The sequence below is a fragment of the Oratosquilla oratoria genome, chromosome 21 (assembly GCF_046742065.1).
Source record: "Oratosquilla oratoria isolate Oo_2021 chromosome 21, ASM4674206v1, whole genome shotgun sequence".
In the NCBI taxonomy this organism is placed as follows: domain Eukaryota; kingdom Metazoa; phylum Arthropoda; class Malacostraca; order Stomatopoda; family Squillidae; genus Oratosquilla; species Oratosquilla oratoria.
Window position 1 is genome coordinate 19873515 of NC_134797.1, and position 22500 is coordinate 19896014.

General features: G+C 38.5%; 2 protein-coding genes across 2 annotated transcripts in view; one reads left to right on the forward strand and one right to left on the reverse strand.

Moving 5' to 3' along the window:
• Positions 1 to 12001: 12001 nt before the first annotated feature.
• LOC143037029 (uncharacterized) lies at positions 12002 to 21248 on the forward strand. Its single transcript, XM_076205133.1, has 3 exons — positions 12002 to 12045; positions 19574 to 20672; positions 21204 to 21248. The coding sequence occupies exons 1-3, from the start codon at positions 12002 to 12004 to the stop codon at positions 21246 to 21248; spliced, it is 1188 nt and encodes a 395-aa protein (XP_076061248.1).
• The window catches only part of LOC143036741 (uncharacterized), a 27392-nt gene continuing 23778 nt past the window's right edge, over positions 18887 to 22500 (reverse strand). The window contains exon 3 of the mRNA XM_076204428.1: positions 18887 to 22500. This exon is cut by the window's right edge and continues 863 nt beyond it. The gene's annotated coding sequence lies outside the window, so the exon portion shown is untranslated.

Below are 22500 nucleotides of genomic sequence, written 5' to 3' on the forward strand. Positions count from 1 at the left end.
TACATGATTTCAAGAAGTCTACAGTAGTGCATGGAAAACTACGAATAACGAACTCCAACGTATAACAACACTACTCGTCAACAACGGCTATCCACAACACTCCATCGAATCCATCATCAAAAACAAGATGAACTCCTTTACCGCCCAACCAACACCCACAAACACCAATATAACAACACTGGATCTGTACTACAAAGGACATATGAACACCGGCTATAAAGAAGACGAAAGAACACTTCGAAATATTATCACACGTAACATTCGACCCATCAACCCAGACACTAAGATACGTCTAATCGTACACTACAAAAGCTCTAGAACACACACCCTGGTAATGAAGAACAACAGCCAGCCCCCCAACCCTCCGCTACAAGAAGTCAACGTCATGTATAGGTTTGATTGCCCTGTCGGTGATTGTCAGCACCGCACCTCCTCATACATTGGCATGACCTCTATGACCCTCTCCTAAAGACTCACATACCACCTCCAGAATGGCGCCATCAAAACACACATGATAAAAGAACACAAAACCACCATCACCAGACAAACATTAAACGAAAACACTAAAATAATCTACAAAGCTCACGATCCCCTTCGCCTTAAGATGGCCGAAGCAGTGAACATTTACATCGAAAAACCTTCCATTCACATACAACTCATACCCACAACCACACTCCCAAGCAGTAGATGCACATAACACAAACAATAACACCCCTTTCCACAATCCACAAGAAAGTTGCTACTTCCACGTACGCAGCGCTACGGATCACGGCTACAGAAAATGACCTCTCCCAATGTTCGGCCAATGTATGGCCTGTATATAAACCTATATATTCACCAGCCATTGTCATTCTTAGCATCACATCTTAAGAGATAAGATAGATTCATGGAGAGCATCCCCGCACGATTGCTCATCTCATCGACTACGCCCTGTATGCCGTCACTCACCCTAGATTCTAGCTCTGTTTGACGTGTTACGACCACTTCTACATCGAAAACGTACTGCTACCCGAGACAATTCCCCCTTCTTTGTGGAATCTCACTCTGGCAGGATTATGCCTAGCATAACTCTTCCTACACGATCGGCATAGCCCCTGTGGTTCTGTCAAAAATTGCCTTTACGGCGGGAGAGGGGGGAACCCCTTCAAGACCAGCCCGGTCTCGCACGCTCTAGGTGCACTCGGGCCTCGTATTCGATCGACTGCTTGCGAGGTAGACAGTTACGTTAAGCGAATTAGCACCAACGCGTTAGTACACGACCGCGCCCCCTGCCCTTTAGATTTCCGCTTTTTTTTTCTCACGACTACCGATAGATTCGTACTACGACACTTCTCTCGTTATCAGTGCCGCCATGGCGGCTACTGACTCAGTAACTGGCGTGTCGAAACGGCGTCGATGCGCTCCGGGATCAGCGCCTCCATCAGATGATGAAGCTGCTGTAGTGGTGGCCCCTGTCAGTGGCAAGGGTGGCAAGCTCCCCACCTTTAAGGTCGTACCCTCGGCAGGGTATGACACGGCCTTTGAGGTGGTCAGAGCTCTGGAAAAGGGCCCCCTCCGTGGCAAGCTTCTGTCCCTCCGGCCCCTTGGCGATGGTAACGTGCTACTGTTACCGAGCACCTACGAAATCGTTGAGGAGCTGGACGGGATCAAATCGCTTGATGGCAAGCCTGTGATCCTGGAGCGGCTGAACCCAGAGGATAAAAAGCATAGACTCGTGGTACACGATTACCCGACCAGTTACATGACTAAGGCCATCGAAGACCACAGTCAGGTAATCGCGGCCACGAGAATGCGCCGATGGGACAAGACGCCCACACGCCAGGTACTGATTACGATCAAAGGCGAACCCTTTGACAAAATCGACCTGGGTTGGTATGGCAGGTATGATGTACGAACGTACATCCCTGATCCTCTTCGTTGTTTCAGGTGTCAGCGCTATGGTCATCACCAGGCGAGGTGCACTTCGAAACTACCCAAGTGCGGTATTTGCAGCATGCCTCATGCCACTGAGACTTGTCTCAACAAGTTCAAGGCTGGCACTGAGACTGTGGCCAAGTGCCCCAACTGTAGCAAGAAGCACTACGCCTGGAATACCTCATGCGCAGTGCGTAAAGTTCAGGCCATTGCCTGTACGGAGAGGACAGAGAAGCGACAGGACTTCATACCTGCCCCCCCAGGAACATTTGTATGGGGCAGCAGGAAGCACTCTCCCACCACCGTAACACAGACACCTACACCTAGTGATCCTGATATGAATAATCAGGAGCAATTCTCATCTCTCCAACAAGCTCCCACACAGACAACTACAAAGACACAACCAGCTCCCAAGAAAGCTAGCGCATCCAAACCCACGACAACCCCCAAACCCGCACCCACCTCCAAAACCGCGCCCACCTCCAAACCTACGCCTACCTCCAATCCCACCCCCAAACCTAAAACCAGGCCCGCGCCCCCAGTCCCAAGCCCACGAGCACAGGAACGGCAGCTCCCTCCACCACAGTATCCGTCTGATGTCATCCCCCTTAGGGAGGATGACATCGACTTGATTGTGACTAGTGTCGTCTCTGCAGTCGCTACTACCCTAGGGGAAGGCGACCCAGATAAGATGCTAGTCATGGTGGATAGGGCCGTCGAGAACGTGCTCAAACTCCTGAAAGAGAATAGGAACCCTAGGCGAAAGGAGAGGACTCCCTCCCCCTCCACCTCCTCATCTTCCGCCTCTTCCCCTGCTTCTTCCTCTTCCTCTTCCTCTCCCTCCTCCTCCTCCCCTTCCACTTCCCCCAAGCCCGCTACACCCACTTTCACCATTGGGAAAGCAACACCTACAACCTCAAAGACTAGGAAAGTGTCTTCTGCCAAGCCCCAACGTCATTTTGCACTTAGGCTTGAAGACTCCTCTTGTGATGAGGGGGGAAATGTCCTCACTGTTAAAAAGACGCAACCTTTCTTGTCTTCTGACCGGGAAGGACAAGATGAGACAGTAATGGAACTAGACAGTAACATACAAAACAATGTCATATGGTGACATTATAAGACAGCTTCCCGTGGAAGGGAAAAAGGTTCTCAGAGAAAGAGAAAAGGCAGATAAAAAACTCTGCAATAATAATCTTGCCATTAAATTTAACCAAACATGCTTGAGAGAAAATCTCCTGCCCATATATACAAAGAATATACATATACATATATGCATATACATATACATATACATATACATATACATATACATATACATATACATATACATATATGCTAATAAGAACCACTGGTAACTTGTGTTCACTTTTGCAAGCGTGATCACTACGGCGTCCCACGTGACCAAAAGATTTTCAGCATTCCTCTCTGAAAGCATGTGCTACATATATATTGCTGTAAACTTACTTTTCCGTGTACTTTGCACTGAAGATGTAATATACGAAAGCGCTCTGCCTCCTTTAGTTTTTCTCTCCCAGTGGTCATTCTTGCATATATATATATATATATATATATATATATATATATATATATATATACAAATATATATATATATATATATATATATATATGCCTTGAAGGAGGAATTGGATAGCTTTAGGTATTTGGGGTCCCATGTGGCAGGAAAGGGAGTGGAGGTGAAGGTAAAATGTAGATTGAGAGAAGCATGTAAATGTCTTGGGGGATTAAGATTGTCTTAAGAAATACGCATCTGGGAATGAATGAATGATTGTGGCGACGGCTTTGTATGGTGCAGGGGCTTGAAATTGAAGAGAGGCAAAGAGAAAAGGCTTAAATGTGATAGAGATGAATTATCTGAGAAGTATGGTAGGGGTTACTAGGTTGGATAGAGTGAAAAACAAAGAGGAGAGCGGGGGTGGGAAAATGACAGATAGGGCTGATGAAAGAGTATTGGGATGGTTTGGGTACGTGGAAAGAATGGGTGAAGAAAGATTAGTAAAAAAGATGCAGAAGGCAGAGGTGGAGAGTGTGAACTTAGGGGATGACCGAGGATAAGATGGATGGATGAGGTGAAAGGGGCGTTGAGCAAGAGGGGAATGTCTGTTGAACAAGGAAGGGATAAGTGGAGAGTGGCTGTATGTAGATGATAATGTTATTCAAGGAAGGGATGAGGGGTGTTTATGTGTGAATGACCTTTGACGCGGCCCAAAGGAATTTCTCCCCATTTACTCTTGTTTTTCATGAGGGGACGGATAAGGGGGGGGGGGTTGTCGATTAAGAGCTAAGAGGTGAAATACCATCCATCGATGTTGGACATGGACTATACAATTATTGGGTTAAAAACAGAGACAAGAAACAAGGAGGAGGAATCATGTTCTTGGCCAAGAAAAACTTGAATGTGACAAAGATTGCGGAGGGCAAAGGTAATGTAGAACTGATCATGATAAAAGTCGAAGACAAGAACATGAAAAGTAGAAACTTTGTGATGACTTATGTGTCCCCAAAAACGAACGCTTGGAAAGAAAACGAGCATACGAAAATGCTAGAAGATACAAGGCAATCATTAAATGATATATTAATGGGCGGGGGAAATTTGGTAATTATGGGGGACTTCAATTGCAAAGAAATTTGTTGAAAGAACATGGCAGTGAGAGGAGGAGAAGACTTGTGGGGTAATGTACTACTGGACATGACCATGGAATATACATTGATTCAGTGGGTCAGTGAAAACTCCAGATACAGAAATAACGAGGAGCCGTCGAAACTAGATTTAATATTTACAACAGAACCTGAAATTGTGGATAAAATCCAATACAAGACACCAATTGGAAAGAGTGACCATATACTCATTGAGACTGAACTAAAGGAAGAAATATACATGGAGAGAAATGAAAAGCATAGGAAAGGAAGATTGATGTACAACAAAACGGACTTTGCAAAACTAAAGAAATTCTTCCAGAATGCAAACTGGGAAAATTTTTACATGGAAGAGACAAAAGTGGAAGAGAAATGGGATATCTTGATGGATAATTACAATGAAGGGGTGAATAGGCACGTACCAAGACAGAAGCTAGAGAGAGTGTACATTAAATGCTGGTTCAACAAAAGATGCAGTGAGGCAAAAGATAGAAGGGACAGAGCTTGGAAAAGATGGAGGAAAAAAAAATGGAAAACAGATAAACAAAATTGTCGGAGAATCCTACAACTTGCCAAGATCAATAAAAGTGGCATTTACATATTTGGACGAAGAAATGATTAAAAGATATTAGTCACGCTGATAAGGCCTAGACTAGAATATGCGGCGACATTGTGGTCACCCAGTACCAAAAGAATACAAAGATAATAGAGAGAATCCAGAGAGCAGCCACAAAAATGGCACCTGCACTTGCAAACTTGTCATATGAGGAGAGACTGGCTAAACTGGAGTTACCGTGGAGCAAAGAAGAGAGAAAGGTGACCTACTGACCGTCTACAGAATCATGAAGAGCACAGAAATACTTGATAGAGAGGACTTGTTAAACTGGGACAAGAGAAACACAAGAGGATATGAAAAAAAAAACATAGCTACAGAAGAGATTTGAAGAAAAACAGTTTCCACATAGAGTGGTGGACACTTGGAACAAACTGGAAAAAATGGTGTGCGCAATAACCATTCATGAGTTTAAGAGCAAACACACTGCGAGATACAAAGGTGGGACACTACGAGCGTAGCTCCCCTTCCCGCAAAATACAAGTAGGTAAATATACACACACACACACTCATGACTCGTGGCACAGTGGTAGAGTTCCTGCCTGCCACAACGGCGGTCTAGGTTCTAATCCTGCCCAGGGCTGTAATAATTTCAGTATCACTGCGCTGTAAGTCGTTACTCCAACCCTCCTCCTTCCACTCTCCAGGAATTTCGGGACACATGGCATACACCAGAATGTAAACAGCGAGGTTGACGGCACAGCCTTACGAGGACAGCCGGAGGTCGGCGAAGGAAAAGTTAAATTCGTCTGCTACCGATATCATGAGTTTTTTTTATCACATTGCATAATGATTAGGATTTATTTTTGCATTATTTTATCAAAAAGTGACTAAGCCATACATTTAGCAAATATTCACCACCTCTTTGAAAACCTTCTCAGTTGACCTTTAAAGAATGAGGCAGAAACAGTGCTAATATTGCAGTTTCCTTTTTTCTGCGATTTTTTTTTTAACCTGGATTCACGCACAAACACATCATGGGTGAGCACGCACAGAACCTGTTAGCCCCGCATCTGTGGGCCAAATGAATTTGGTGACCTATATCTGTCGTGAGAAGACGATGCGCTGTGTCTTTGTTTCAAGCGGGTTGAGCCGTCCGAGTTTCGGGTCGCACATCTGCGCAACTGGCCACGCCCCCAAGCCAGGTCGCGTCGCCGGGTCAGTGTGTGATTGGCACAGGTCAATTTGCACACGACCCGTAGCGACTGCGATTGGCTGCGGGTTTGCGCACGACCCGTGGGCATAGCGCTCATACCTCGCGAGCAGGCAGGGACACACTCCAGCATCGACCATCACGTGAGTACCATGTTCTTCCTTTACTCTCGCTAACAACAGCTAGTACTTTTTGCCTCCGAAAACACATAAGTAGCCCACATAATAAAAGTAGAGCCAACACACGCCAGTGTTTTTGTCGGCCTAGACTACCTGCCCGGCTATCTTACTACTGTATATATCCACGAACTACCCAATTTTATTCCAACAATTAAGGGAGGGGGTATGAATGGGAGTGGAGAGGATCGGGATGAAATTAGTGAAAGTGGGATTATAACTTTTGAGGTGTATGTAGGTAGGCATGCATTTACATGGAACGTAGAAGTGGAAAGAATATTCTCCAAAGTCAGTTATACTAAATGAAACAATCTAATTTACATTAGTTGATCGTATCTGAAATGTTGAGTAAACTTGAAAGGTGTACTGTATTTGTCAACTGTTAAATTAGTAAAATGTGTTCATGATCAAATTAGCAGATGCTAATTAACGTATTAACAAAAATCAAATGAGTAAAGGTATGGTTCTCTATATTCTATTTTACTCTAAAAACATTCCTTGAGATGCTATTGGGAACGCCTGCTTTACTTACTGCACCGACAGCTATCAATTCTTGCATTTGAAAATATTGGTGATAATGTATTCAAGATATTTGCTGTAGTCACCCATATAGTATTAAAGTTTTCTTTCGTGTGTATAAAAATCAAAAAGAGTGTGAACTAGGTTATTTCGCTCGTATAGATAAGGTGCGCAATTCACTTACACATCGCTGTTCTTTCTCTTTGTCGTCGCAGGCAGTGGCGGTTCTTCCTATGGGCGGTATGGGCGGAGGCCCAGGGCGGCACTTGGGAGGGGGCGGCATTGCCCCCTTCCAAATGCAGATCAGACCATGAGCGCCTGTGTCTATCTATACCGAATGTATAAAAGTCCCATAAAAGGAGAGAGAGAGAGAGAGAGACGGACTTTGACGCGTACGATACTCGTAACGGGGAGAGAGAGAGAGAGAGGGGGGGGGGTTTAACGCGTACAATACTCGTAACACATTACTGGAGACAGCGTCAACGCTCCACACTCTGCTTAACATCCTTGTGAGTGGCATCAGAGGTAAGTGAAATTTAAGGGTGTATTATATTCTCTTTTGTTCTTTTTATTTGACTTGAATGGCAGAGAGCTTGTACATGAGCTGAAAAACTTGCCAGGCATGCCATCACAAACTATGTCCTTGCTTGAGCAATTAACATTTATCCACGAAAAGGAGCTCTCTGAAATATATCCAAATTTGTGGACTGCTCTCAGGATTGCTATTACTCTTCCAGTCACTGTTGCTGAAGCAGAGAGGAGATTTTCGAAATTGAAACTCATTAAGTCCTACCTGAGGTCAACTATGTCACAGGAACGCCTCACTGCTCTGGCCACCATCAGCATAAATCACACAGTTGCTGAAAATATTTCTTATAATGAATTAGTTTTGACTTTACAGCTAGGAAAGTGAGACGAGCAAGGATTCAGATGGGCGTTGTATTGTGGTCCAATAAATTCTGTTTATTTATTTATTTTTTGCAAGGTTTGTAAAATTCGCAAATGATTTACTTTTATTCTGTAGTAGCAATAAATATTTCAATAAAAAGTTGTTTTGAGAAAGTTTTGGCCGTCTTAAACTTCTTATTTACATTGTGGAGGGGGAGAAGCCAAGCATTTGATGTGCATTGTGGAAGGGGGGGGGGGGCGCCGAAGGTGAGGTTCGCCCAGGGCGCCATGTAGGCAAAGTCCGCCACTGGTCGCAGGACACAATGACGACGTCACATTTAACTACTCTCTCTCTCACTAATTAAACCTGTCTAATCCTATCTAATGTTTTACCTTGCCTTGAATTTACTTTAAAGCGCTTCTGCCTCAAGGGGATGTTGCTCCCCTGATGGAACTTGAGGCAAGGCCGCCACCTTTCAGTTTGTTGTTTGTAGTCCAGCTGGTCAATAATGGAGTTGGAATTCGCTGGACGTGATGCTGTATAACCTGGGATGCCCGGCTGATCTGGTAGGGTTGACAAGAATTTGTCAAGTTCCCCTTTGAAAACTTCCGTTTTTACACCTTTTATGTTCCGTAGTTGTTTAGGTAAGTGATTGAACAGTCGGGCCCCCTTTCTTCAGTGCTGTTGATGCTGTTGTGTTGGAGCGTCCTGACTTTAAGTGGGAACTCTGATGGCAGGGCCAATTGGGTGCATTTTTTTCCGGTTCTATTTTCTTCTGGGGTGATATGGGTCTTTACTGGTTTAATAGGTTCTCTTTTGGGTGGAGTGATCTGGCCTTCTAGGATTTCCCATGTATACATTATCAGATTCTCTAGTCTCCTCTCTATTGAGTAGTTCATTTTCAGCCAGTCTTTCCCAGTAACTGTGTTTGTCCATATCTTGGTGAGCTGGAGTTCTTTCGATTGTTGAGGAAAAAGGTTCTCTGCAGAGCTTCCAGCTGCATGATGTGGCCTTGTTTGTATGGAACCCAAAGTTGTGAACAGTAGTCTATGATAGGGATGAGAAGGGCTTTCCATAAGGTTAGCAGGGGTTCTGGTTCTCTGGTGTGGAAGGTTCTAAGTATGTATCCCATTCGTTGTCTGCATTTTGATACTGTTTTTTCTATGTGTTGATCAAATGTAGCCTCATCCGAAATTATAACTCCTAAATCTCTTACAGATGTTTGTTGTGTGATAGGGTTTCCTTTTGGATCTTTATAATAGGTTTCGTGTTCGTTCTTACCAAACTTTATAAATTCAAATTTGTCCTCATTAGATTCTATGTTATTCATTTCTACCCATTTGTATATTTTATTTAGGTCTTTCTGTAGTTGGGAGCTATCTTTTTTGCTAGAGATTATTTTGAATACCCGAGTGTCGTCTGCAAATGATAGTAGTGGGCTGGAGATATCGGTGTTGATGTCGTTGATCACAATCAAGAATAGTATGGGGCCAAGGGCAGTACCCTGCGGAATGTCACTTAACACTGCTTCTTCTCTTGATGTTATTCCCTCCACATAGGTAATTTGTTTCCGATTTGTAAGGAATGAGTGAATTCACTCCCCAAGCTTGCCCCTTATCCCTAGTGATTTGGTCTTTTGAATGAGGATCAAATGGTCAATTTTATCATATGCTTTTGCGAAGTCTAGATATATTGCATCGACATTTTTGTTCTCTCCAATGGATTTTAAGATGAAATTGTGGAAGTCTATCAATTCTGTTAGGCATGAACGTTTGCTTCTAAAACTGTGTTGGAAGTCTCTTATTATTTTTTTTTTCTCTAGGAAATGTAAATATGGCTTTTTATTATTCTTTAAAAAAATTAATGATATTTAAGGTAAGTGCTATTGGCCTGCAATTTTTCGGTTCCTTTTTGTATTCTCCTTTATGTATTGGAGTGACACTGGCAAGTTTGAATATTTATGGTATTTCACCTGTGTCCAGGGACTTTCTCCACAGTGTAAGGAGGGGAGTTGATATTGTCTTTTTGTGCCTATGCCATCTGGACCAGGTGACGCTGATGTTTTCATATTGTCTATAGCCCTTTCTATATCTTCCTTTCTTATTTCTATATCTTCTAATGTATCTTTATCTTGGATCGGAGTTTTTTCAGTTGTGTGGATATTAGTTGACGGGGTGCTCCAGGCCTTGACATACTGGGTTTGAAGGATGTCAGCCATTTCTTGTGGGGATGTGGTAGTATGTTGTCCATCTGCCCTAACTAGTGGTCCGATATTGTTCTTTATTGTGGATTTCTTTTCTGCATAATTAAAAAAAATCTGGTATTGTTTGTTATTGTTTTTATGGCTTTTCTTTCACTGTCCATCCTTTCGGTTTGGTGAGATGTTTTTATTTTATTTTCTAGATCACGTAGTTCTCTTTCAGCTCGATCTCTTTTTTTTTATATTGCGTGGACTGTCCTTTTTGTGGTTGTTGGAGAATGGTTTTCCAATTTTGGTTCTCCTCCTCATTAATGTCTTTCTGTATCTATGTTCTTTTGATATATTTTCCTTCTTGGTTGCTTCTTAAGTGCGATGGAATAGATTATTTTCCTTGGGTGTTTTTTCTATTATATTTCAGCATTCCTCTGTGCCTTGGTTCTTAAGTTCTTCGTTCCAATTTATTCTTTCAAGGGTTTCGTTTATCTTTTACCCAATTAGCCTTGTTTATGTTAATATCTGAGAATGATATCCTTCTTTGTTTATGAGTCACTGGGTTTAGTAGGGATATATTTGTTTCTGTTATGATTATATTGTGATCCGAGTGTATAGTTGGGGATATGTTTAGATCATTTAACATATTTGGGTTATTGGTTAGTATGAGGTCGAGGATGTTGATGTTTCGTGTTGGAGTATGAACTTTTTGGGTTAAGAGAAACGTTTCCATCATTTTGTTTAGCATTTCTCCTTTGTTATGGTATTTTCCAGACTCCATGGTGTCATGGCTGCTCCAAGTACAGTTTGGTGGGTTGAAATCACCTGTTATTATCATCTCCTTAGAGTGCTCTTTGATTTGAGGACAGTCTGTAATTTTACTGAGTATGTCATTCATTTCTGAACTGGAGCCGTCTGGTGGGATGTAGATGGTGGCCATTATTATTCTCCTGTTTTCTACAGTAATTGCTATTATGATTATTTCACATGCACCATTCGAATAGGAGGAGAGTATGGTTTCAGAAGGGATGATTTCCGGGATGTACATTATAGCACCTCCTTGTGATCGTCCTTCTCTATCCGTTCTGTGGCAGCTGTATCCCTCCCTTTATTTGAATTTCGGAGTCCAAAATCATTGGGGTTAAGTGAGTTTCTGATAATGCTAATATTGCCGGCTCTCCCATAGTTAATGTTTCTATAAATGGTATTTTGAATTGGTTACTAGCTGGAGTTCCCAGCTGGGGTTTGATTAATCCCGTTATGTACATCATGGAGTTTTGGGAGTTTCTTATTTGTGCCTTTATTTCTTGAAACCCCAATATATAGTCATGAGGAATACTGGTTTCATGATTTTCTTGGGTCAATGGTTGTGGTTGGTTGTTTGTTGATGGTTGTTTTGGGTTTGCAGGTTCCTTTGTGGGTTTGTCTGCCTGTTGAACTTTTGTTCTTTTTGTGCCTTTCAGGTGGGGGTATTTGCAGTTTAAGTTATAGCATTATCTCTTTTGTCGTGAGAATTTACAGATGCTTGGGTGTAGGAATTTACATTCAGCACCTTTTCTACAACCTTGCTCATCAATTCCATCCCTCATACAGTATTTGCATAGGTAGGAGTGGTTGGATGGGCAGTCTGAACCATCTGCTTCATATTTGCACATTCCTTTTTTGTAATATCGGTATATGTCCTTTTTTGCTGGCTTTTTGGTTTTCAATTGGTGGTTAGCCTGATCATGTTTAGTATTAATGGTCTCCTTATATTTAGGTTTTGGACTAAGTTTCTCTTTTTAATCTGGAGGTGGGGTCGAGTTTAGTGTATGTTTCTAAGATTGGGAGGAGTCTATAATCGATTTCCAAGATCTCAGTATTTTCTTCTTGGATGTTTCTTGTTAGTGCTATGGCATGGACTCTTAAGTGTTGTTTAGGGGCTCCTGATGCCAGGTAGTATAAAAGGCGACGGGATAATCTCATTGTCATACCAATATAGGTGAAGGGGAGGGCTTTACAGTTCCCTCGTGCACATGTAAACCCACAGATGACATGTGATTTCTTAAGTCTCTTTCTTCCTTTCAGTAAGATGGCTGGCCTTTCTTGTCTAATGATGAATCACCAAGTATTTTTCTGGGCTGACTGGTTTAATGTTTCTCCTTATAATTTGTTTCATTATACGTTCATCTTCATAGGCTGATGAAAAAAATATTTTTGTAATAGATGTTAATTTCTTTATTTTGATTATTGTATCTTCGTACCAGCCGTCCATTATTTTCTTGGTTTGGTGGTTAACATTATTCTGACTGAATCCATTATTGATCAGTAGCTCGATTTCATTGTGTACTTGTTTCCATGTGCTACAGTGGATGAGTGCTCTTCGGATGTAGGCACCGATGGTAGAGTCCTTACAATATATGATATATTTAGTTTCATTTTTTGTAAGCATTTGTCTGCGCGCGCACACTGTATATATATATATAGAGATATATATATATATATATATATATATGTGTGTGTGTGTGTGTGTTGCAAAAATAATCACAATAACGCGTGACGAAAAGATATTGCAGAAACCACAGGGAAATTGAAGTCGGAATACTGAACGTTTTCGTCTATTACGACATCCTCAGAGTACAAAGAAAGAAAAAATAGAACACAATATTTATACAGAAGAAAGAAAACTGGGAGAGGTCATAGCCACATAAAACCTTCGGACATTATACATACAACACATTTAAATACAAATGGAAATGTTAATGTTAATAAAAATACATATACATTCATATACACATAGAAATGGTGATAGTAACAAGAAAAAATAATAATAATAAATAAAATAAAATAAAATAAAAAGAACAAAAACCATGTGGCCGAAAGGTCCATAGGACAATTGGTACAATTAGGAAACTAGATACTGCTTTACTATCCTATGATATTGTTTTTTTAAACCAAAACACAAGTAATATTATTATCAAAAAGTACAAAAAAAAAAGAAAAAGAAAAAAACTATTTAACAGAAATACAAAAACTGGAAAGGTTATGCCTCATAAAACTTTCGGACGTTATACATACATACACACTCATATACACAGAAATATTAACGGTAACAGTAAAAGAAAAAAATATATACACAATCATATACACATGGAAATAATAATGGTAATAGTAAAACAAACAAAAAATACAAAAGAACAGAACCTTGTGGCTGAAAGGTCCACAGGACATTTGGTACCATTAGGAAATTTGGTACTGTTTTACTATCCTATTAATTATAAAATTGTCTAGTTTAAATAAACCTAAACTCAAGTTAATATTATTATCAAAATTGTTCTTTATGAAACAGGATTCAATGATGTTCCTATCTAAAGCTGAATTACAATAAACAATTTTCTTAACGTTGTCCCAGTCAATGTTGTGGTTTGTGTCTCTAACATGGACAAAAACCCCACTGGACATTTGGCCCGTCCTTATACTGTACTTATGTTGTTTCATCCTAATATTCAATTCTTTACCTGTTTGGCCAATATAACAGGAGCTACAGTTTTTACAGGGAATACTATAAACACATCCTACATTATTACAAGGGGAATTTTTAATAAGGAGTTCTTTGATGGTACTGTTTTTGAAAATAACATTAATATTAAACTCCTTAAGGATGCGAGGAAGTCTTACAAGATTATCATGAAATGGAATAACTAAAAGATTTTTCTTACAAAAAGTATCTTTTTGGGTTGTATTGAAATAAGACTTCCTGGCCCTATGTTGTGCTTTATCTATAACATATTTTGGATATTTCAAACCCGATGCAATGTCATATATTTTTCTTATTTCTTGGTCTAAAAATTCTGGACTACAAATTCTATAAGCTCTTAAAAACATGGATGAAAAAACAGAAACCTTAGTATTAATATGATGTGTAGAATAGAAATGAACATATGACAAAACATTGGTTGGTTTCCTAAAAATGTCAAACCTAAAACATCTATCTTTTCTAATAATAGAAACATCTAAAAATGGCAATTTGTTACCTTGTTCAACCTCAATTTTAAATTTAATAGAAGGCACTAAGTCATTTAAATTAATCAGAAAATTGTCCAAATTAATATCAGTAGGCCAAATACATAAAATGTCATCGACATATCGATACCAGATGACTTTACGGGGGAGAATACAAGGTAACAATTCCCTTTCAAAGAACTCCATATACAAATTACTTAAAACTGGTGATAAGGGGTTTCCCATAGCCATGCCAAATTTTTTAACATAAAATTCACCATTAAAAACAAATTTAGAGTTAACCACACAAAGTTTAATCAAATCGATAATAATGTCTACAGATAAGGGTAAGTTATGTGAATGAAGCTCTTTTCTTAGAAATTCAAGCAAATCAAAAACAGGAACACGTGTAAATAAAGAATTAACATCAAAACTAACTAACTTGAAATCATAAGTAAGGTCTAGACTATTAAGTTTGCTGATTAAATCTTCGTTGTTCTTAATGTGAGAATGAGAAATGGATCCAACAAGGGGGCTCAGAATAAACGCTACTCCATTTCTTATAAATTATCTAAATGGCTAGTGTCCATTCTGAGCCCCCTTGTTGGATCCATTTCTCATTCTCACATTAAGAACAACGAAGATTTAATCAGCAAACTTAATAGTCTAGACCTTACTTATGATTTCAAGTTAGTTAGTTTTGATGTTAATTCTTTATTTACACGTGTTCCTGTTTTTGATTTGCTTGAATTTCTAAGAAAAGAGCTTCATTCACATAACTTACCCTTATCTGTAGACATTATTATCGATTTGATTAAACTTTGTGTGGTTAACTCTAAATTTGTTTTTAATGGTGAATTTTATGTTAAAAAATTTGGCATGGCTATGGGAAACCCCTTATCACCAGTTTTAAGTAATTTGTATATGGAGTTCTTTGAAAGGGAATTGTTACCTTGTATTCTCCCCCGTAAAGTCATCTGGTATCGATATGTCGATGACATTTTATGTATTTGGCCTACTGATATTAATTTGGACAATTTTCTGATTAATTTAAATGACTTAGTGCCTTCTATTAAATTTAAAATTGAGGTTGAACAAGGTAACAAATTGCCATTTTTAGATGTTTCTATTATTAGAAAAGATAGATGTTTTAGGTTTGACATTTTTAGGAAACCAACCAATGTTTTGTCATATGTTCATTTCTATTCTACACATCATATTAATACTAAGGTTTCTGTTTTTTCATCCATGTTTTTAAGAGCTTATAGAATTTGTAGTCCAGAATTTTTAGACCAAGAAATAAGAAAAATATATGACATTGCATCGGGTTTGAAATATCCAAAATATGTTATAGATAAAGCACAACATAGGGCCAGGAAGTCTTATTTCAATACAACCCAAAAAGATACTTTTTGTAAGAAAAATCTTTTAGTTATTCCATTTCATGATAATCTTGTAAGACTTCCTCGCATCCTTAAGGAGTTTAATATTAATGTTATTTTCAAAAACAGTACCATCAAAGAACTCCTTATTAAAAATTCCCCTTGTAATAATGTAGGATGTGTTTATAGTATTCCCTGTAAAAACTGTAGCTCCTGTTATATTGGCCAAACAGGTAAAGAATTGAATATTAGGATGAAACAACATAAGTACAGTATAAGGACGGGCCAAATGTCCAGTGGGGTTTTTGTCCATGTTAGAGACACAAACCACAACATTGACTGGGACAACGTTAAGAAAATTGTTTATTGTAATTCAGCTTTAGATAGGAACATCATTGAATCCTGTTTCATAAAGAACAATTTATGAGATTGTTGTTCCATTAGAAATTATTTTCAAGAAATCCATCATATCCGGAGATGTCCCAAGAGAATGGAAGCTAGCTAACGTTACTCCCATATTCAAAAAAGGTGACAAAAAGAAACCAAATAACTATAGGCCTATTAGTTTGACTTCGATCGTAGGAAAAATAATGGAAACTATCATCAGAGATGCTATCGAATATCATTTAGAAAGTAACCGTTTGATAAATGATAGCCAACATGGTTTCAGACGGAAACGTTCTTGCGTGACTAACTTACTCGAATTCTACAACACAGTTATCTCGAATTATGACAAAAGAAACAATATAGATTTGATATATCTAGATTTTGCAAAAGCTTTTGATACCGTCCCACACGAAAGACTACTTACTAAATTAGCTTTGCATGGAATAAGTGGTAGCCTATTAGGTTGGACTAGTAATTGGTTGAAAGGTCGAAAACAGAGAGTTGTTTTAAATGGAAAAACTTCTGGATGGAAAAGTGTTGCAAGTGGAGTTCCTCAGGGTTCCGTTCTTGGGCCACTTCTATTCATAGTATATATAAATGATATAGACCATGGACTAAAATCTACTGTTTCCAAATTTGCTGATGATACAAAACTGTGCGGAGTGGCAAATGATCACTCAAACCAATTAGATATTCAAGAAGATTTAGATCAATTACAGCAATGGTCTGAAAAGTGGCTAATGAAATTTAACACAAGTAAATGCAAGGTAATGCACATAGGTAAAAATAACAGCAAGTATGATTACAAGTTATTTGGAAATTCGTTAACAAAAGTGGATAGTGAAAAAGATCTCGGCGTAATTATCAGTAACGACCTCAAATCATCCAAGCAGTGTATTTCAGCATCTGAGAAAGCAAATAAGATTCTGGGATTGATTGCGCGATCTTTTGATTTCAAAAGTCCATCACTCATTAACAAGCTATATAAATCGTTAGTTCGTCCACATTTGGAATATGCTGTTTCCGTATGGTCACCGAATCTCATTAAAGACATTGACAGACTGGAAAAAGTACAACGGCGAGCCACAAAACTGATTCCAAATATCAAAAATAAATCATACGAAAATCGACTTAAGCACATGAATCTGTTTTCCCTAAAAAAGCGTAGACTCAGAGGTGACTTGATACAGGTCTTTAAGATTTTAAAGGGAATTGACAACATCAAAAGTGACCAAATTTTCACATTGAATGAGAATCAGACAAGAAACAATGGTCTCAAACTGTCCGGAAGTAGATTCAATTTGGAAGTAGGTAGAAACAACTTTGCCAACCGTGTAGTTAATGAATGGAATAAACTTCCTGCACAGGTAGTGCAATGTAGTTCAGTTCGAAGCTTTAAGAATCATTTAGATAAATACCTAAGTAAGATGCTGTAATTATTATAATTTATGTTATATTATTTGTTTTTGTTTTGTTATAATTTGTCTGTCTGATTTTCATTTATTATTAGTTATATGTCAATTTATTATCATTTACTATTTACCTGTTTGTTTGTTATTCAACTATACCAATGCATTTATTTATGTATTTTAATTGTTATTTACATTGTTATAGTATTAATTAATTATTTATTTATTTATATATTTATTTATTTATTTATTTATTTATTTATTTATTTATTTATTTATTTTTTTTTTTTTGCATCCGACCTAGATATGGATCAAAAGGTCTCCTGTCGGCATGCTTTGCCTTTGTAATCCTTTGTAATCCTTTGTATTTTGATAATAATATTAACTTGAGTTTAGGTTTATTTAAACTAGACAATTTTATAATTAATAGGATAGTAAAACAGTACCAAATTTCCTAATGGTACCAAATGTCCTGTGGACCTTTCAGCCACAAGGTTCTGTTCTTTTGTATTTTTTGTTTGTTTTACTATTACCATTATTATTTCCATGTGTATATGATTGTGTATGTTTTTTTTCTTTTACTGTTACCATTAATATTTCTGTGTATATGAGTGTGTATGTATGTATAACGTCCGAAAGTTTTATGTGGTATAACCTTTCCAGTTTTTGTATTTCTGTTAAATATTGTTTTTTTCTTTTTCTTTTTTTTTGTATATTTTGATAATAATATTACTTGTGTTTTGGTTTAAAAAAACAATATCATAGGATAGTAAAGCAGTATCTAGTTTCCTAATTGTACCAATTGTCCTATGGGCCTTTCGGCCACATGCTTTTTGTTCTTTTTATTTTATTTTATTTTATTTATTATTATTATTTTTTCTTGTTACTATCACCATTTCTATGTGTATATGAATGTATATGTATTTTTATTAACATTAACATTTCCATTTGTATTTAAATGTGTTGTATGTATAATGTCCGAAGGTTTTATGTGGCTATGACCTCTCCCAGTTTTCTTTCTTCTGTATAAATATTGTGTTCTATTTTTTCTTTCTTTGTACTCTGAGGATGTCGTAATAGACGAAAACGTTCAGTATTCCGACTTTAATTTCCCTGTGGTTTCTGCAATATATGTGTGTGTGTATATGTGTGTGTGTGTGTGTGTGTGTGTGTATTTCAGCAGCAGGTTTTCCTGTAGACAGATTTAATTAAAGAAAACACCAATTGATGCATTGGTGATCTTCTTGTGTAGATTTTCAAGATGTCTAATTATAGACTTGCCTTCAGGACTAGCGATAGCAAAATTACCACCTGAAGCCAAGTCTATAGTTAGACGTCTTGAAAGTCTACTCAAGAAGATCATCAATGCATCAATTGCTATTTTCTTTAATGAAATATATATAGAGGGAGGGAGGAGGGTGGAGGGGAGTGGAATATATAGGAAATGGAATGGGTGGGAGTGGTTTCTATGCCTTTTTCTTTTTGGCTACCCTCCGTGTAGGGGGAAAAAGCCTTTGGTATGTATGTATATATATATATATATATATATATATATATATATATATATATATAAGTGAAGATTTGGAGTCTGGGATCCATATTGGAAAACTGTAAACACCAGACTCAACTGAATTTATTTGCCCGACGTTTCGATTCCCGTCCAGGAATCGTCTTCAGGGGGTTACAAGATTGTGAAATCAATCATAATTCGTCAAAGTAGTAACCTGGGAAAGGCTCACATTCTCAACCACATGTACAAAGTGTACCTCTTTACAATATTGAATACACTACAATTGAATTGAAATACTGGTACCAAATAAAATATAATAGAATAAAAATAAAAATAAATAAAATTACAAATAAAAAAGTTACATGGGTATGAACACAAAACAAGAGGAGCAAAAAGCATCAATACGTAACACTAACGTAAAAACATCAGAACATAGGACAGAAATGCAAATGGAGGTGGACCAAATGTCCGCAATGAAATGTCATGAACAAACGACTAAATTACAATCAAACAAAAAATAAGAAAAAAATACACTACAATTGAAATCAAATATTGGTAAAAAAAAATGCATATAGAAATAAAACAAGCTATATGGCCGAGAACATAAAGCAAGTGTAGTAAAAAAGCATCAATACGTAACACTGTCGTATAAACAACAGAACATAGGACAAAGACGCAAATGGAGGTGGACCAAATGTCCACAATGAAGTGTCAAGAACAAACGACCAAATTACAATCAGACAAATAAAAAAACCCAGACTCCAAATCTTCACTTACATTGAACAACATCACAGTGTTGAAGTGCTCAACACAGTCAAGAAATGGGAGAACTGTAAACTCAAGAAATGCGTCATCCGTGAGCAGCTACGTTTTTGTCAAATGTGCCGTAATCGCAATACTCTCCCCTCCTTTGCTAGGGTTAGACCTCCTGTCAATACTAGAAAAGCCAAGGAAGAAGCTGAGGCCTGTGGTCGCCGACTTTTAAAATGCGTCATAGACCATCATCACAGTAGAATCCATCGCATCAACAGAGATATCACCACCTCCAAGAACCAATGCGCCTCTTTTCTACAGTCAACTCATTTTGACACGGTACTAGAAAAGATCGCCAACCTCAGCCGGTCAAAATCTTCAATCAAGCGGAGTTCCCTCGAGTCCAAGTTCCATCGGTTGCTAGACAATAGACCACCTACTCCTGCAAGGTGGGTGACCAATCTCTCCAATAGACAACTTTCAAATGCAGAGAACAATGTGCTGGCCAGGGGCCTGAACTTTAATGTCCAAGGCAATGTCAACCACGCGGAATTCCTGGACTCTGCAGAGTTAGGAGTAAACTTGATGGAAGGCATTTCTGAGGACAAACAGGCAGTCAGAATTAAAATCGTAGGAACATTGAAATCCAAACCGTCCAGTCGTTCCCTGACCACTGAAGAAACCAAAGCTTTAGCGGAACTACGTAGAGATCGCTCAATTGTTGTTTTAACTAGCGACAAAGGGAGGTCGACCGTCGTTATGGACAAGGAAGACTATGACCAGAAGGCTCTGGCGTTGCTTCAAGATACCCAGACTTACACCATCTTACCTCAAGACCCCACCAAGAAATTACAGGCCAAAGTCGAACGAGAGCTGAAAGAACTCAGAGAAAAACGGGTTATAAATGATGACGAGTGGAAGAAAATGAGGCCAGGGGATTCCACCATCCCTAAGTTCTATGGGTTACCAAAAGTCCACAAAGAAAATATTCCCCTTCGACCCATAGTGGCTTTTAGAGATTCACCGACTTACCATCTTGCTTCGTACTTGGCTAAACTTCTCAGACCTCTAGTGACCAACTCACCACACATGCTTCAGAATTCAACTGACTTCATTGAAAGAATCAAAGGACTCAACCTTGTGTGTGTGTGTGTGTGTGTGTGTGTGTGTGTGTGTGTGTGTGTGCAGGAAAAACACTGGAAGCGTGTGTTCTTGAAAATGCAAGGTTGACCACGAAGAAAAACTATTAAAACATAGCGCTTTCGTGTATTCACATTGTATTTGCACTGAAGATGTGAATACACGAAAACGCTCTGCTTTAATAGTTTTTCTTCGTGGTCAACCTTGCATAAAAAAATATATATATGTATGTGGATGTGCGCGCGCGTGTGTGTATTCTTCGGCTCCCATTCGGACCAGCCTCTTCCTTCATCCTTATTATGTAGTCTGTATTTCTCCAGCGTCTCAACGACAACACCCCCTTCTTTTCCTTGGTCTTCCTCTTTTTTTTTTCCCTCTAGTGTCTAATTCCATCTTGTCTTTGCTATCGTTGCCTCACACATCATTTCAGGATGTTCCAACCACCTTAACTGTGATGTATCTATTTTTCTCAATGATGGCGTGACTCTTATGTCTTTTCTGATTCTATCATTTATGATATATCTCTCCTAGTTTTTCCCTGTTATCAGTCTCAACAGTCTCATCTCTGCAGTCTGAACCTTGCTTCTGTCCCTACTGTTTGTTGACCATATCCCTGAGCCGTACATTAATATTGGTGTCAAAATAATCTCATAGTTTTCTTGGCTGTTAGACGTATGTGTATCCTTGAGTAGATAAGGTACTCTTGTAGATTTAGTGCATTGCAATACTCTGTCATTTATTATTACTATTATTATTGTTATTATTATTAGTCTCCTTTTGCAGAGAAAACATTTTATTTCTTATTTACTTTTTCTTTAGGAACAAGCCTGTATTTAATAATGCACGTGTCGTGCAGAGGTTGATTTGTGTATTAGTCTTTAAGCATCGTACCTATTGTAACGCTTGCACTTTTATGAACTGAACGTTTTAATGAATCACAAGTAAATTCGAGTTTTGAAGAGAACTAACCGAACTATGGAGGTAGGTCACATGAGATGGGTGACAACAAGAGAAAATGATCGAAAATTGTAGAATTAGAGAAGTTGTACATATAGTAACAAGCCTTTTATTCTGTACAGTACAGTGTATGGCTGTCCATATTTTTGTACAAAGATATATACCAAAAGGACCTTTCCCCTTTAACAAAGGGTGACCAAGTCAAAGCATCAAACTTACACCAATCCACATGCCATTCGTACAACCAAAGGACATTATTTCGATTTCCTGTGATTAACTATTATTAATGACATAAGCAGGCTCAATATCCATGACTATACATATAAGAGATTGACTTGTAAGGTGCAAACTTTAGCCATACCCACAAAACTGCACTGAACTGACAAGTAAATCTTGAATATAACAAATACTTTTGTGCATTGAAACGACTACAACAATTAGGCTCCATATATCAAACAATCTACATGATTGATATTTACGAAACAGGAAGCAACTCAAGTCTGCCAGATGTAGAACCTGGTAGAATGTAGCAGCAGATCCTCCATGCAAAACCATAACGCCAAAATCACTCCTGCACTGCCTGTTTCGACCACTGGATAGTACCGGGACAGAACATTGTGATAGCGTCAGAAATAATGCATAACATGCAGAAAACTTAACACTTCAGAGAGTACCGGTAGCTTGGCCTGCTCAAGTTTCGACAGCAGAGCTATTCATCATTGTATTATCCATTATTCATTTATCAATGTGTAAAACATATACAAAAATGTAAGACATATACATCATACATACAGACCAAAATATCAAGAGTATACAAAACAAATATCGCACAAGTGACCCGAATTGACAGAGATCAACCAGTGGTGCCATA